The following is a 17,704-nucleotide window of genomic DNA, read 5'->3' on the forward strand; positions in this document are numbered from 1 at the left end:
CTGCATGTCCCTCTGGCTCCGAGGCATGGGGCGGCTGCTGGGGCTTTGCAGGCTGCCTCCACCCTGAGCACCAGCTCTGCAGCTCCCATTGGCCGGGAACAGTGGCCAATGGGATCAGTGAGGGTGGTGCCTGCAGGCAGGGGCAGCACGCAGAGCCGTTGGGCCAGGCCTCCACCTAGGAGCCAAAGAGACATGTCACCACTTCCCGGGAGCTGCCTGAAGTAAGCACCGCCAGAGCCTGCAACTCGGAACCCCTCCCACACCCCAACCTCCTGCCCCAGGCCTGAGCCCACTCTGGATCTTCAGTTGGCAACCATAGCTTGAAGGTTTTTAAATCTAACATGGAGATAGAAGTTGAAGATTTCGTCTCCTGTGGACCTCACCACAGCAATCCGTGGCTGTGACCTTTCACCCAGATTTGTGTGTGTTCTACCTGGGACTGTCCTTGGAAACTTATTTGGAAGCTTCAGCTATTCCTGGGCTACTTTGAGCAAATAACAGCAGTGCTTCATAATAGGTGCTTACTTCCAGGTGTAGATTTTGGTGTGGTTATTGCCATAGTTTCAGGGTAACTGTACCTGTATTTCCACGCTTGGTTCCTCAAGGGCACCCATTTAAAGTTTCTGGCTTCCAGCTATCTCCTTTCTTGGGTGGAGACCCATGTGTGTCTCCCTCCTGAACAGGGGGTTTTAAGGCTGCACAGCTCTCTGCCTACACTGTGATATCTCCAGTCTGCCTGAAGGCCAGGGCTTGTGCTTTGCTTTCTCTCTCAGGTCTAGGGACAGTGTATTACCAGCAGTTACAAGTTACCAGCTCTTTCTGAACAAGCCCATTTATTCTTAAGGTAAAAGCATTACAGAAAAAACATATCACATCAAAACAATAACTGTTCTTATATGCATGATAAAAGCTCACCAGAGATTACCTATCAGTCTTATGGTGCCCTATTAGGCCAAAGTCTTTCCAACCCTTTTGCAAAGGGAGACCCTCCATTGGACAAAAGGTTCTGCCTTTTTTGCTGGATGAGCAAGAAGGCTCCGTGTCAGGTTAAGCTAATCTTTTTATACCCAAACCCCTTTATTTGTCTTCTAGTCTCTGAGAAATCGAGCTTTGAACTGGTATATGCAAACAACTCTGGGGGTGGTACACTAGGGTTTTGTAGTCTCGATGATGCCCCTTAATAACCTCCCACATTTTAAAGTTTCTGTTGGAGCTGTGGTAACCCTCCCCCATGGAACAGAACACTGTTATTGTAACTATTCATAAATGTAATACTATATGGTCTGCAAAGACTTAGCATGTGATTGCAATATCTGTCACAGTTATATATAAAGCCCTAAATGGTGCAGGAGCCAGCTACCCTTGAGAAACTCCTTCTCCACCCTGTTTTCAATCATATTGGCTGAGATCTCTTGGATTGTTACTACTGTCTGTTTCTGGAATTGTGCTGATTAGGACTGTTGGCTGAACTGTATTGACAGGGCTGATATGTCAGTTTCTGGAGGGGTAGTGGGAGGAGGTAGATCAAGTATCTAGAGTACTATGTCCTGCTTTGAACAGGTGGCAACTTTCTTGACCTTTGTGAAATCTCTGATGACATCATCATGTTTACTGCTTGCTATGTGATATGCTTCTGAAGCGGCCTGATGTCTGAAGAACAGCGTTGCTGCAGGGGGGAATTGAAGTCACATGCCAAACAAGACAGACACATCAACTGCTCTGCAATCTCTCCAGTGGTATTTTTAGAATTAAGATTTTTTGAAATCTATCTTTCTGCTCTCGTCTCCCCATGCTAAGACTCTGCATTTCCTGCATCCTGGGGTTCTCCCCTGTCAAGGAGCCTAGAGTGTTATGCTTCTCTTCCTCTATCGTGACTCCACTGAGAAATGTTTAGAACTCTTCTGTCAAAGATGTTAGTGCTGTGTAGAACCACGGGTAGCAAAATGTACAGTGAGGAAATTTTCTTTCTTCTTCCTGTAGGAGAGGTGAATGCACTCTAGGCCAGGCTCTGAAATTACTGAGTTGGCTGGATTGGTATGATGGTTTGCAGAGCAGTCTTTTGTGCCCTGTGAGAATCTCCGTGTAGATACAGTAATTCCACACAATGCAGCTCTCAGATACTAGTGTTCTGACTAATTTCCTTGTATCCGTAGGAAATGCATGTAGTTGTGTTGTCTAGATTTTGCATGGCAGGTTTATAGATTGCAAAATGCTATATTTTTTCCACTAAGTGTTTCCCTCTCTTCCCCATTGGGAGTGCTGTCTTCAGCTCTAGGAGAAAGATTACAGTTAAACTGGAGAAATTGGTACCCTTTGTTATTTGTATAAAATCACTGTGCTGAATTTTGATCACATGCTATATATTTTGGATACCATTTTCAAAGAATCAGTTGAGTATGCTTGTAGCATCACCTGTCAGCATGTTCTATGCCCCTAGAATATCTGTTGTCAAAAACTCTGCAGGAAGTGAGAAAATTACCTCTGGGAAAAAAGCATATCCATTTAATGAGAAAAATGATCTTACTAGAAAATTTTAAAGTTCATTTAAATGTGTAAATGTTACCGAGTGTGTATACATTGTTATGCTGGCAGTGTTGTTAGTTGCCAGCAACTGAGCTTTGATGTGTTTGCAGTTGCAGACTTCTTGAAGCTGATGGGTATGCTAGCCACTTTTCATTAAATGAAGGAGCATTAGATGCTTCTTTTTTATGATGCTTCTTTTTTTTTTTTTTGCCACCTGAAACAATAGAAGCCTCTGTTGAAAGCACTGGATCATTTGGGAAGGCCTGGGCAAGAACTAATGCAGGTAGATTAAGAGGGGTTCCATATATTGATAGAGTTTCAGGCCAGAAGGTATCATCAAGTAGTTTGACCTCTTTTATATCACAGGCCATTAAATTTCACAGTTACCAATGTATTGAGCCCAATAACTTGCATTTTGGCTAAAGCATATTGTTCAAAAATGCATCCAGTCTTGATCTGAAAATACTGAGATGGAGAAACTACCACTTCCCTTCCAATGCTTAACGACTCTCACTGTTAAGTGTGTGCCTTATTTTTAATTTGTCTGGCTTCCGCTTCCATCAATTGGTTCTTGTTTTCTCTGCTAGTTAAGAGCCCTTTAATCCCTTGCATTTTCTCCCCAGGAAAGTATTTATACAGTACAATAAAATCATGTCTCGGTGTTCTTTGTGATGAACTAAACAGATTGAACTCTTTAAGTCTCTCACTTTAAGGCATTTTCTCCAGTCCTCAAGTCTTTTCTGCACCCTCTCCCATTATTCAACATCCTTCTTAAAATGTGCACATCAGAACTGTACATAGCATTCATCTCACTAATGCCATATGCTGAGGTAAAATCACCTCCCAACTCCTCTTTGCTACTCACCTGCTTATCTAAGACTCACAGTACCCTTTTTGGCACATTATCACAGTAGGAGCTCATGTTAAATTGCTTGTCCACTATGATCCTTTTCAGAGCCACTGCTTTCCCCGTCCCCCACTCTGTTGGTATGGTCTGCATTCCTTGTTCCTAGATGTATAACTTTGCATTTGGCCGTATTAGAATGCAGTTTGTTTCAGAGGGCACAGATTACCTAGTGATCCGGTGGCTCCACGTGACTGCCCTCATTATTTACCATTCTGCCAATCTTCGTGTCATCCACAAATTTTATCGCCTGTGATTTTATGTTCACTTTCCAATCATTGATAAAAATGATGAACAGCTTCGGGACGAGTACCAATCCTTTGCTTCGCCACTGAAAACATCCCTATTTGATAATGATTCCTATTGCCAATTACCTTTTTAAGGTCCGTCAGTTAACCAGTCCTTTATCCATTTAACGTGTGCTTTGCTGATATTATGTAGTATTAATTTTAATCAGAATGGTGTCAAGTGTGTGACATCTACACCTGTAACCTGTATCAACCAAACTTTCAATCTCAAAGAATGAAATCAGGTTTGTTTGACAAGTCCTATTTTCCATATATAAATGTATAAATCCATGTATTAATACTAACACTATATGCTTTCTTAGAGCATCAATCTTATTGCAATCCTTCAAGATCATAAACATAAAGCATGACCTTGGGACCTCATTCTGCTCCTCAATACTACCCAGATTGAACCCTTGTAGAGGTGTTGTACTTCCTATCACTTAGAATAAGCCTTCTGATGGCTGTTATCGCCAATTAGATGAATTTTTAATTTGGAGTTTGGAGCTTTCTTTAATGCAGACCCAGAAGTGTACTTTGAATTCAGAGTGGCAGTCATCGCAGTTTTCATAGAATTCATTCCCTACGTAAATTAAGAAATATTCGTCCTTTGCTTAAGCATCATAGTCCAGACCTTAGGAACACTGAGGGTCTCAGGGCAGAGTAGTCATGTCTCCTGTACTGCGATCTGCTAGATGGCCACGTACCCTCAATACATAAGTTCATCAAGTTATATACAAATGCACAAAGCCTTGGAAACAAGCAGGGAGAACTGGAGGTCCTGGTGATGTCAAGGAACTATGACGTGATCGGAATAACAGAGACTTGGTGGGATAACTCACATGACTGGAGTACTGTCATGGATGGTTATAAACTGTTCAGGAAGACAGGCAGGGCAGAAGAGGTGGGGGAGTAGCCCTGTATGTAAGGGAGCAGTATGACTGCTCAGAGCTCCGGTACGAAACTGCAGAAAAACCTGAGTGTCTCTGGATTAAGTTTAGAAGTGTGTGCAACAAGAGTGATGTAGTGGTGGGAGTCTGCTATAGACCACCGGACCAGGGGGATGAGGTAGATGAGGCTTTCTTCCGGCAGCTCGCGGAAGCTACTAGATCGCATGCCCTGATTCTCATGGGTGACTTTAATTTTCCTGATATCTGCTGGGAGAGCAATACAGCGGTGCATAGACAATCCAGGAAGTTTTTGGAAAGCGTAGGGGACAATTTCCTGGCGCAAGTGCTAGAGGAGCCAACTGGGGGGGGCGCTTTTCTTGACCTGCTGCTCACAAACCGGGTAAAATTAGTGGGGGAAGCAAAAGTGGATGGGAATCTGGGAGGCAGTGACCATGAGTTGGTTGAGTTCAGGATCCTGACACAGGGAAGAAAGGTAAGCAGCAGGATACGGACCCTGGACTTCAGGAAAGCAGACTTCAACTCCCTCAGGGAACGGATGGCCAGGATCCCCTGGGGGACTAACTTGAAGGGGAAAGGAGTCCAGGAGAGCTGGCTGTATTTCAAGGAATCCCTGTTGAGGTTACAGGGACAAACCATCCCAATGAGTCGGAAGAATAGTAAATATGGCAGGCGACCAGCTTGGCTTAATGGTGAAATCCTAGCGGATCTTAAACATAAAAAAGAAGCTTACAAGAAGTGGAAGGTTGGACATATGACCAGGGAAGAGTATAAAAATATTGCTCGGGCATGTAGGAATGTTATCAGGAGGGCCAAATCGCACCTGGAGCTGCAGCTAGCCAGAGATGTCAAGAGTAATAAGAAGGGTTTCTTCAGGTATGTTGGCAAGAAGAAGAAAGCCAAGGAATGTGTGGGCCCCTTACTGAATGAGGGAGGCAACCTAGTGACAGAGGATGTGGAAAAAGCTAATGTACTCAATGCTTTTTTTGCCTCTGTTTTCACTAACAAGGTCAGCTCCCAGACTGCTGCACTGGGCATCACAAAATGGGGAAGAGATGGCCAGCCCTCTGTGGAGATAGAGGTGGTTAGGGACTATTTAGAAAAGCTGGACGTGCACAAGTCCATGGGGCCGGACGAGTTGCATCCGAGAGTGCTGAAGGAATTGGCGGCTGTGATTGCAGAACCATTGGCCATTATCTTTGAAAACTCGTGGCGAACCGGGGAAGTCCCGGATGACTGGAAAAAGGCTAATGTAGTGCCAATCTTTAAAAAAGGGAAGAAGGAGGATCCTGGGAACTACAGGCCAGTCAGCCTCACTTCAGTCCCTGGAAAAATCATGGAGCAGGTCCTCAAAGAATCAATCCTGAAGCACTTGCATGAGAGGAAAGTGATCAGGAACAGCCAGCATGGATTCACCAAGGGAAGGTCATGCCTGACCAATCTAATTGCCTTTTTTGATGAGATTACTAGTTCTGTGGATGAAGGGAAAGCAGTGGATGTATTGTTTCTTGACTTTAGCAAAGCTTTTGACACGGTCTCCCACAGTATTCTTGTCAGCAAGTTAAGGAAGTATGGGCTGGATGAATGCACTACAAGGTGGGTAGAAAGCTGGCTAGATTGTCGGGCTCAACGGGTAGTGATCAATGGCTCCATATCTAGTTGGCAGCCGGTATCAAGTGGAGTACCCCAAGGGTCGGTCCTGGGGCCGGTTTTGTTCAATATCTTCATAAATGATCTGGAGGATGGTGTGGATTGCACTCTCAGCAAATTTGCGGATGATACTAAACTGGGAGGAGTGGTAGATACGCTGGAGGGCAGGGATAGGATACAGAAAGACCTAGACAAATTGGAGGATTGGGCCAAAAGGAATCTGATGAGGTTCAATAAGGATAAGTGCAGGGTCCTGCACTTAGGACGGAAGAACCCAATGCACAGCTACAGACTAGGGACCGAATGGCTAGGCAGCAGTTCTGCGGAAAAGGACCTAGGGGTGACAGTGGACGAGAAGCTGGATATGAGTCAGCAGTGTGCCCTTGTTGCCAAGAAGGCCAATGGCATTTTGGGATATATAAGTAGGGGCATAGCGAGCAGATCGAGGGACACGATCGTTCCCCTCTATTCGACATTGGTGAGGCCTCATCTGGAGTACTGTGTCCAGTTTTGGGCCCCACACTTCAAGAAGGATGTGGATAAATTGGAGAGAGTCCAGCGAAGGGCAACAAAAATGATTAGGGGACTGGAACACATGAGTTATGAGGAGAGGCTGAGGGAGCTGGGATTGTTTAGCCTGCAGAAGAGAAGAATGAGGGGGGATTTGATAGCTGCTTTCAACTACCTGAAAGGGGGTTCCAAAGAGGATGGCTCTAGACTGTTCTCAATGGTAGCAGATGACAGAACGAGGAGTAATGGTCTCAAGTTGCAGTGGGGGAGGTTTAGATTGGATATTAGGAAAAACTTTTTCACTAAGAGGGTGGTGAAACACTGGAATGCGTTACCTAGGGAGGTGGTAGAATCTCCTTCCTTAGAGGTTTTTAAGGTCAGGCTTGACAAAGCCCTGGCTGGGATGATTTAACTGGGAATTGGTCCTGCTTTGAGCAGGGGGTTGGACTAGATGACCTTCAGGGGTCCCTTCCAACCCTGATATTCTATGATTCTATGATTCTTCAGTCTTAGTATTGCATCTTTTCTTTTGGCAGAAGTCTTCCCCTTGCCTTACTGCCCAGAGGAGTATAGAGGTCATGTTTCTATATAATTAACCTTATTTTTGGATGCCTACATTTAAAGGATGATCCTCCTTCTCACCCTGTAGGCAACACTACTGTGAAAATCACATTGTACTGGACCTGTGGCCCTTAACGTGAAGAAGAATAGGAAGATATAGAATCATAGAAGATTAGGGTTGGAAGAGACCTCAGGAGGTCATCTACTCCAATCCCCTGCTCAAAGCAGGACCAACACCAACTAAATCATCCCAGCCAGGGCTTTGTCAAGACAGGCCTTAAAAACCTCAGAGGATGGAGATTCCACCACCTCCCTAGATAACCCATTCCAGTGCTTCACCACCCTCTTAGTGAAATAGTGGTTCCTAATATCCAACCTAGATCTCCCCCACTGCAACTTGAGACCATTGTTCCTTGTTCTGTCATCCGCCACCACTGAGAACAGCCGACTCCATCCTTTTTGGAACCCTGCTTCAGGTACTTCCCCTCACTCCCCCCCAAAATGCCCCCTCACTCTTCTCTTCTTCAGACTAAACAAGCCCAGTTCCCTCAGCCTCTCCTCATAAGTCATGTGCCCCAGCCTCCAATCAATTTCATTGCCCTCTGCTGGACTCTCTCCAATTTGTCCACATCATTTCTGTAGTGGGGAGCCCAGAACTGGACACAGTACTCCAGGTGTGGCCTCACCAGTGCCGAATAGAGGGGAATAATCACGTCCCTCGATCTGCTGGCAGTGCTCCTACTAATGCAGCCCAATATGCTGTTAGCCTTCTTGGCAACAAGGGCACACTGCTGACTCATATATAGCTTCTCATCCACTGTAATCCCCAGGTCCTTTTCTGCAGAACTGCTGCTTAGCCAGTTGGTCCCCAGCCTGTATTTCCTCCAGTTTCTCTAGGTCACTCTGGACCCTATCCTTACCCTCCAGTGTATCTACCTCTCCCCCCAGTTTAGTGTCATCTGCGAACTTGCTGAGGGTGCAATCCATCCCATCATCCAGATCATTAATAAAGATGTTGAACAAAACCGGCCCCAGGACCGACCCCTGCTATTCTCCGCTTGACATTGAGCTGTTGATCGCTACCCATTGAGCCCAACAATCTAGTCAGCTGTCTATCCACTTTATAGTCCATTCATCTAATCCACACTTTTTTAACTTGCTGGCAAGAATACTGTGGGAGACTGTATCAAAAGCTTTGCTAAAGTCAAGATATATCATGTCCACTGCTTTCCCCATATCCACAGAGCCAGTTATCTCATCATAGAAGGCAATCAGGTTGGTCAGGCATGACTTGCTCTTGCTCTTGCCCTTGGTTGACTGTTCCTGATCACCTTCCTCTCCTCCAAGTGCTTCAAAATGGATTCCTTGAGGACCTGCTCCATGATTTTTCCAGGGACTAAGGTGAGGCTGACCCGTCTGTTGTTCCTTGCGTTCTCCATTTCCCTTTTTTAAAGATGGGCACTATATTTGTCTTTTTCCAATCTTCCAGGACCTCCCCTGATTGCCACAAGTTTTCAAAGATAATGGCCAATGGGTCTGCAATCACATCAGGCAATTCCCTCAGCATCTTTGGATGCATTAGATACAGACCCATGGACTTGTACATGTCCAGCTTTTCTAAATAGTCTTTAACCTGATCTTTCACCACACATGTCTGTGCTTACCTGAAAATTTCCTTTTTTTAGTAATAAAGTCCACAAATCTAGTCCACCTTGGAGGCAAATGGATTTTCCAGAATAGAGATGGAAATTTACATCCAAGAATTTGGGTTTGTTGTTAACAGATGGAATTTACCATGCTCTGCAGAAGGGAAAAATGTGCTTTTTACTCAGAGTATATTTAACACAATCTATAATTTAGGAAAGTAGATCTGAATAATTCTGTTTGTGGAAGTTACCTCAATTGGGAGGGAACTTCAGGAGGCAGGGCATTCTCCTGCTGGCCGTGACTCAGGTTTGTTTCTGATTCCGAGCTGCAACAGGTTGAAGTTATAAACAGACAGATTATAAGCCATCAACCTCCCCAGACCTGCTGGAAATGTAACTGCTTAAGTGCCTCACTAAAGACATAATTTGGGACTGATATGATAGTCCCATGTGGGCAACCCTCTCCGCCTATATATTAAAAGCACTCAATCATTCTGTTTAAAATCTTTGTCTTCAGTCTGGATGTGGGCCTGATCTATATTCCATCTCATCTTGCCTTATATGAAACAGTGTTACCGAGACAATGGAAAGACCTGCATCCTCCCCCAGTTTCAAAGAGTGGAGGTTGGATCTCTTGTTGAAATGGAAAAAAAAATCACCTACACTAGAAGAGCCAACCTGAACCTGTCCTCAGGGTCCTGGGAGATGGTGCAAGACATCTTCCCGTTACAAAAGCCCTACCAAGATCAGACAACATTTTAGGTTTGCATCTCCAGACTTGTGGGTCTCGTCACTTGCTATCCTTTCCCCGATCTCTTTCTTCTCTCTGATTTTTTTCATTTCTCTTCCACTATGATCTTCATATTCTTTTTTCATTTTTTAATTCTCACAGAAAGGTACGTTTTATTAATTGCAGATCATTAACTTTAGATTATGAGCTCTTTGGGGCAGGGACTGTCTCTTTGTTTATACAGTGTCTAGCGCAGTAGGGTCCTGGTGCCTGAGTAGGTCTCATCGGCATTATGATAATAATAAAAAATACAATACATTGATACTCTAATGTGAGGTACTCTTACTTTTTTGGGGGGGGGCACTACTAGAATTCTGTGTCAGTTTGAAACTTTAAATGCTTCCCTCTAAGTTTATCCACATGCTGTTATTTTCTTTCATAATCAGAGTCTTTGCACAGACTTTGTCCAAACTACTTTTTCTATAAATGTTTACAGTGTTTGACTAGAAGAATTTAAAATCCCCTTGGAAGGTAAAAGTAATATTAATGTCATAAGAAGCACTGAGAATGTAAACAGTCTTCAAAGAGTAAGGGAGGTACATGAAGAAAATAAAACAAAGGCTATTAATATAAACAGTGAAATTCTTTACATATATTGGAGGATTGAAGAAAAGAGAGATAAACATTGGATTTATTAAGATGGCAGTAAAGTAAGGAATTATTTGTTACTTAAAAAAATGACTAAAGACGTACATGGTCATTTCTCATTTGTATTTGATCAACATGTTAACAGTGCATTTATGGAAGATATGTCCTGTGTACTGTTGAGGATAAAATGGAGGAGATTGAGATTACTGGAAGTAGTAAACAATTATTTGGCTTAAAATCAAGATAAAACAATGGGTAATGATGGATTGCTTCTGTGTGTAGTATAAGTGATTCAAGATAAAATAGTTGAACTTTTTTAATTGTTTAGGAAAAGATTTAGTCTTTGAAAAACTGAAGGATGGTAATTTTGAAAGCTGGCGAGGAGATGAGTCTCAGCTTTGTAGGCTTGGTAATTAATATTTTAAATGTATTATACAAGGTTATAAACTGTAAATTTATTAAATAGAAAAATGGTACAAAAATAGGGGGTAGTGTTTAAGAATCAGATGGTGTATAAGTGTTTTACAGGATAACAGTGATAGAATAGGTGTATATGAATTGTACCAGGACAGATCTTGAGTGGAGATATACCAATTTAATCCAGCTGAGGATTTGCTGCACGGTATTTCAGTGGAAAGTTAAGCTCCTGAGTAGAAATAATGTCCAAGCTAAATATGATTTAAATAACACTGAATTAGTTAATACTTGTCTCAGAGTAACAGCCGTGTTAGTCTGTATTCGCAAAAAGAAAAGGAGTACTTGTGGCACCTTAGAGACTAACCAATCTGTTTGAGCATAAGCTTTCAAATAAATTGGTTAGTCTCTAAGGTGCCCCAAGTACTCCTTTTCTTTTTGATAATACTTGTCGTATTTCTTGGTGTGGAAAGGAGAGGGAGTTTCAACATTGAATAATTGTTTTGATTACACACTGCAAATTTTCTTTTAGATTTATGTTGTTGTGTTTTTTGTGTGTGAAAAACTGACTATTTAAGTGGCAGCTTAAACTTCTTCACTTACTGCTACCCTACATTTTGACCTCTGCTGTGCTGCTGCTAGAACCACATTTATTTAAAAAAGCTCTGTTCTGTTGTAACAAAGATCTTGACTTGAAATGCAGCAGTGCAGAAAGTTATGTTTTAGAACAGTGTTTGTTTTTTCCAGATGACAGTACATTGCATAGAACTGAAAACCAAACAAAATCTAACCTACCAGCTTCTTGAATCTAACCTTTTGTAAATCCGGGTCTCTGACTTGACTTCTCTGCAATGCCACCACGATGTCAGACATTTTTATTAAAGATAATAATGAATAATTAGTAGTAGTAATGCTATGTATTTAATGAAATGAGACCATTTTATTTATGTAATAAGGTAGCTCAGCATGCGTGATTTAGTAACATCATACTCACCAGCCTGATCTAGACCCTTCATAACAAAATATTTCTGAGTTGAAGTCCGTATATGAAAAAGTATCTGAAGACCAGGTCTGTTTCTCTGTTGTATTTAACACTCTTCTTTTAAGTATTGAGAGCCAAAACCATCATTTGATCATGCGTGAACAAATGATACCCTACTATTTCAGCTACTGCATCACCGTTTCAGTAAAATTATTTTTGCAGGGTAGATTACATGTATTGTCATGGTCCAGAGGGAAAACTGATCACTGTACAGGAGTCATGAAAAACCAACAAAGCAAATTTCTCCACTTAATAGGCATTTTTTTCTTGTGTGAAAAATGATGCTGCATTCAGTTTTATTGGACTTGACATGCCAAATATAAGAACTGTCTTTCAACAAGTTGATGTGACACTGTGAGAACTTGCAGAAGTGACTGAAAAATATCTCTTGTGCCATTGTCCATCATGTCTGTAGGCGAGTATATTACTATTCCAGTTGTCAGATTATCTAGTACAAACTAGACCCATTCACTGTTCTTGGGCTACTCCATCTTTTGGTCATACCTTTTTATGCAAGAAACTCAAGCTAAGCTTCTGTAAATATAATTTATTATTTATTACTTGGAATAGCTGGTGAAATAAAGATTACAGACAGGGTCTTTCCTTCCTTTGGTACTTCTCTCACCTAAAACTCCCATTGATGATAATGAAAGTTACAGGGATGTTTTGTGTCTAGAATAGATGCTTTTGTTTGCTCTTTCTTTAGTTTTTGTTCTTACATATCTTTCACCTTTTTGGAGGTAATATTTTGATGGTTTTCATATGAAACACTAAACTTTTCAGTGCTGAATGAAGTACCAAGTACTTGCTGAACTACTGCTGTATCATATGCATGTTTTGAAAACAATTAATTGTTCAACCACTGATTTATGTTTTTCTGTTTTGTGTTTTTAAATTAATCTATTATTTAATTTATTTAGACTCTCTGGTCAAAATGTTGACAGGGATGACCAAAATACATGGGTGACTAATATGTACACCTAAATAAAAGCAGTCTGATTGTTCACAGATGCTGAGCACTCCTGTTGGCTTCAGTGGGAGCTGTTAGTGTTCAGCACCTCTGAAAAGCAGGCCACTTTCATTTACATATAGGTGCCTAAATATGGATTTAGGTGTCTCGTACTAGAAACCACATTTAAACTTTTTGACTTATATTACCATAATAAACCTCATATTTAAACATGAGCATTATATCTAAGCAAATAATTTATTGTAAACCAAGCACTCTGTAGCTGTTGGCACATTTGCAATGTTTTTCTACTAAAAATGCACATTGAGTATTATATTTTTCCTTTTGGTAACCCAATAAATTTCCTATTTTCTTACAGGTGATCTCTTCTTAATAATGCATGTTTCTGTCTGGATGATACTGATGAGCAGTCACATTAATTTAATGCAGTACCATTCTCATATTGCATCTTCTGTATACTGTACAATATGTGATAAACCTTTCTGTAGAGCTGAAATGCTATCTCTCTTGCAAAGAATGCCATAATTTTTCATTCTTTGTAGCTGAGAAAGTCAAGACTGTTTTGCTTTTGCAGTCAAAACAAGAGTGTTTATCCACTAATTTATCTAATTTATCCACATGCACAATATTTATATAACCATCTGGCAGAGCAATATTTTAGCAATCAATGTAACAGATGAGAATACTAAAAGTTGATAGGGAGAGAGAGAATTTCTACATGACTTACCTTTGAAGATAAGTTGATTAGGTTTTGAAAAGCTTAATAGAAAATGTTTTAATGGGTTCAGTTTGCATTTGTCTTTCCCGTATACACTGTCTATGTTTTAAGAAAAATGTATTTAATGTTTTCTGTCCAAACTTTGCCAGTTTAATAGTATGAGATTATTCTGATGGGAGATGCAAGATTTAACTAGATATACTTATTAAGGACCAAACTCAGATGTGTTGTCCATGGTTGTTCTTGCACTGATTTCAATGGAGTTGCTTCTGTTTACCCCTGATTTTAAATTTGTTGTATGTCATTTTGCAACCATTGAAGGTGATTTTTTTCATATCAGAGAAGGTGCTGATAAAAAATTTGCACTGTACAATATCAATAATACACATATTAATAAAGATAAAGACCAGCTAACTGACAGATCTCAAAAAGTAGTTGGCAACTGGAAGTCATCAACGAGAGCTGTTTTGGGGAAGGGGGTTACACAGGGATTGGTACTAGGCCCAATGTTGTTCAACATTTTCATCAGTGATCTGGAAACAAATATAAAGTCATTGCTGATAACATTGGTGTTATCATGTCCCTAAACTCATAGATTGGCAGAATAGTAAATAACGATGACAACAAGTGATCTGGATTGCTTGGTAAGCTATGCCCATGCAAATAAAATGCATTTTAATACTGCCAAGTGCAAAGTCACATATCTAGGAACAAAGCCATACCTACAGAATTGGGGATAGCATCCTGGCTCTGAAAGAGATTTAGAGGTCATAGTTGACAAGCAACTCAACATACTATCCTAGTGTGATGCTGTGGCCAAAAGTGCTAATGTGATTGTTGAATAAATGGGGGAGTAGTGATTAAGAGTAGGGAGATAATTTTACTGCTGTATATATCATTGGCAAGACAAACGGGAATACTGTGTACGGTTGTGGTTTGCACATTTTAAAAAGGATGTTGAAAAATTGGAAAGGCTGCAGAAGAGAGACACAACAATGATTTGAGGTCTGGAGAAAATGCCTTACAGTGAGAGATGTAGAGTTCAATCTGTTTAGGTCATCAGAAACAATACTGAGAGGTGACTTGATTAGTGTACCTTCCTGGGGAGAAGATATTAAGTACTAAAGGTCTCTTTTATCTAGTAGAGAGAGGCATAAGAAGAACAGTCAGACAAATTCACATTAGAAATAAGGCATGCATTTTTAGCGGTTGGGTGATTACCCATTGGAACAAATTACTGAGGAAAGTGTTAAATTCTCCATCTCTTGATGTCTCCAGATTGAGACTGGGTGCCTTTCTGGAAGATAAATTTTAGTCAAAAACAAGTTATGCTTTAGTGAAACACAAGGTGTTTGGTGCAATACAGGGGGTAACTGAATGAAATGTAAAGGCCTGTATTGTACAGGAGGTCAAACTAGACAATCCTCATGTCCCTAAACTGTTTAAATCTATATAAAAAGTTTGCACTGTGAGTTTGTATACTGGTCCTTGAACAAAAAGATGGCTTCCCCTTCAAAGTTGTTGGTCATTAGGACCTTCACAGGTCGCAAATCAAATAGTCCCAAAAAACCCTTCTGAATCAGGCTACCTGTCATGGCTCTATTACACCACTTGTATCTCATTTCCTGAAACCGTTAATCAAACAATTTAAAAGGCTGAATTTATTTTATTCTCAGCTACTTCTTGCCTCATGAATTAGAAAGAAAATTGCCAAATATTTTTTAGATAAGCAGCTAAAACAGCTCATCTAAATGTCATACTATAACTTAATTTAGTTTTCATTAAAGATTCACTTTTCTTATAAAGAGAATCACATCCCTTATCTAAATGGAACCAATAGGATGACTTCTGTTTACTGGAAAGTTCTTTGTTGCTTGCTTTTTTCCTTTTAAAAAGTTGGCTCTCAAAGGTCTTTTTCACTATGGGTTGACAGTATCTCTCTTTTCTTAGTCCAGTGATGATTGTTCATGTGTTTCAAGTCATACATAACTCATCTACTCAAGCTTTGGAAAACTAAGTGATTCTAATGTAGTCATATAAGAGTTTTATGGTTCTTAATACTTGAATGTAGAAAACTGTGAAACTGTGAAATTATAACCAGATTTTTTTTTAATCCCAATGACTTCCATTCATGTTAATAAAGCAAACAGGCCTTGGCCCAATGTGTAAAAGTATTTACTATTACATGATCATATTATGCAATAATAGTTTATAAGGAGTCAATAATACACAATCAGTTCAGATCCCTCATTATTGCAGCTTATAGTAGTTTTTATCAACTTTGGAAACTGTATTCTTTTTGTCTAGGGTGAAAATGATTTGAGGATTTTTGCTTCCAGAATAGTTTAACACAGCTAGGAAACCAGGTTCTTTAATCTGTATATCTATGTAAGACACATGAAAGATCTGGAGTAAAGTTTCCACGTGTGCCTAAGTCCCATTTTCAAAAGATTACTTAAGGAGTCTGTCTCATTGAGATCAATGGAAATTAGGCTCCTAAATTCCTATAATCGTTTCTAAAGATGGGACTTAGCCACCTGATTTGCTTAGGCAAAATGAGTCCTAGTTTATTTTTGTGAAATTACTTGATCGTCCGTTTACACCTCAGAGTTTCAATGACATATTCATTTTCTTGTTTGGGGGGAACATAACGGAACTTAAATTATCTTAAATGATCTTCAGTCACTTTGTCCTCTACTCAGATTATTCATTCAATCATATTTGAAGTCCATCCTTGGAACAATAACATAAGTATTGGTAGACAAGCGTCCATGTAGGGTTTAAGTTTTCGTTTCATTCAGAAATATGAATTTCTGAAAAAAACATTGGTATCATTTAATCAAAGAGCTGTACAGCAGTTACAGTTCTGTATCTATTCATCACTAAACTGATCTCTTCCAATTTTTGCTTCAATGGAATGGGTTTGTTACTGATGAAATGAAGAATCTTTTTGCAGGGTGATTAAGATCATGTGAATGCTGTTTTAATTGCTTTAGGAGTGCAACCTTTACACTTTACTGATCTGTTAGTTAGTTTGTTTTTTACTTAGAAATTCAAACACAAACCACTTTTTTTAAAGCTTAATTAGCATGTCTGATCTTTTCCTTTCCACAGTCTTGGTAGGCCAGAAGCGTCACCTCGATGAAGGTCAAATTTCATCAGTCTCAAAAATGGCAGTGTGGTTTGGTGGTGGTTAGAGCAGGGGCCTGGGATTCAGGAGATCTTTGGCCTGATCATCCTGTCATTTGTGCATGCATAATTCACCTTGACTTCAATGGGAGTCATGTACCCACACATGATGCAGTGACTGGGACACTGGATTCTATTCCTAACTTCCATTGACTCATCATGTGGCCATGGGCAAGTCAGGTAGCCTTTCTGTGCCACTACCTGTCAAATCAGGAAGATAATACTTACCATGCTTCTACAATACATACGACACTTGGAAAAGGTCCTTCAGATCCTTGAATGAAAGGCCTGGTATAAATGCAAAGTGCTATGATTGGACATAGAGCAGAATTGTTATTTTCCGTATTTAAATAGGGGATGATGGTGGCAGCAAACAGACCGAACCTGTGGCTGAGACTGTGGCTGTTTGTTTTGCAGGATCTTTCATGCTGGTGAACGCTTCTGGGAGGTTTGCTGAACAAAGAGCTCACCTCCTGCTACCCCACCTAAAAGAAAATGACACGCATTGTATCGATTTCCATTACTACGTTTCAAGCAAGAGTGGGTCCAATCCTGGTTCTCTGAATGTTTATGTGAAGGTCAATAATGGTCCGCTTGGTAACCCCATCTGGAACATGTCCGGAGCAGCTACTGGCACTTGGAACAGAGCAGAGCTGGCAATTAGCACCTTTTGGCCTAATTTCTATCAGGTACATTTTATTTGTTAAATTTTGTTTCTCACATTGAACAGATTTGCAGCCTAAATTTACAACTTGCTTTTTGTCATCAGCAAGACTGAATGCAGGCTAAGATGACCTGATTAGTGAGTAAAAACGAATGTATGTTATGTTGGTCAGTTTGTTTTAATTAATCTGTTTTGTGGTTGATGCTAAATATATATTTGCATATTTTAATGTTTAAGAATGGATGATTTGTCATTGTTTTCAATGGCCCAGGATTTCACCCATTACCTGTACATCAGGAACATTAGAATTTAGTAACGGAAAATTTTACAGTGTTAGGCT

The 17,704-nt window shown here is 40.5% G+C and overlaps 1 protein-coding gene across 9 annotated transcripts in view; it reads left to right on the top strand.

Annotated features, from left to right (window-relative positions):
* PTPRM (protein tyrosine phosphatase receptor type M) overlaps nt 1-17,704 on the top strand; it is an 835,052-nt gene that overhangs the window by 375,244 nt on the left and 442,104 nt on the right. For all 9 annotated transcript variants that reach the window (XM_073331568.2, XM_073331567.2, XM_073331560.2 and 6 more), the window contains one exon: nt 17,118-17,389. In XM_073331568.2, coding sequence (XP_073187669.1) covers nt 17,118-17,389 — 272 coding nt within the window. The remainder of the gene's footprint in view (nt 1-17,117; nt 17,390-17,704) is intronic.

This window comes from Lepidochelys kempii, chromosome 2 (assembly GCF_965140285.1).
Source record: "Lepidochelys kempii isolate rLepKem1 chromosome 2, rLepKem1.hap1, whole genome shotgun sequence".
NCBI lineage: Eukaryota > Metazoa > Chordata > Testudines > Cheloniidae > Lepidochelys > Lepidochelys kempii.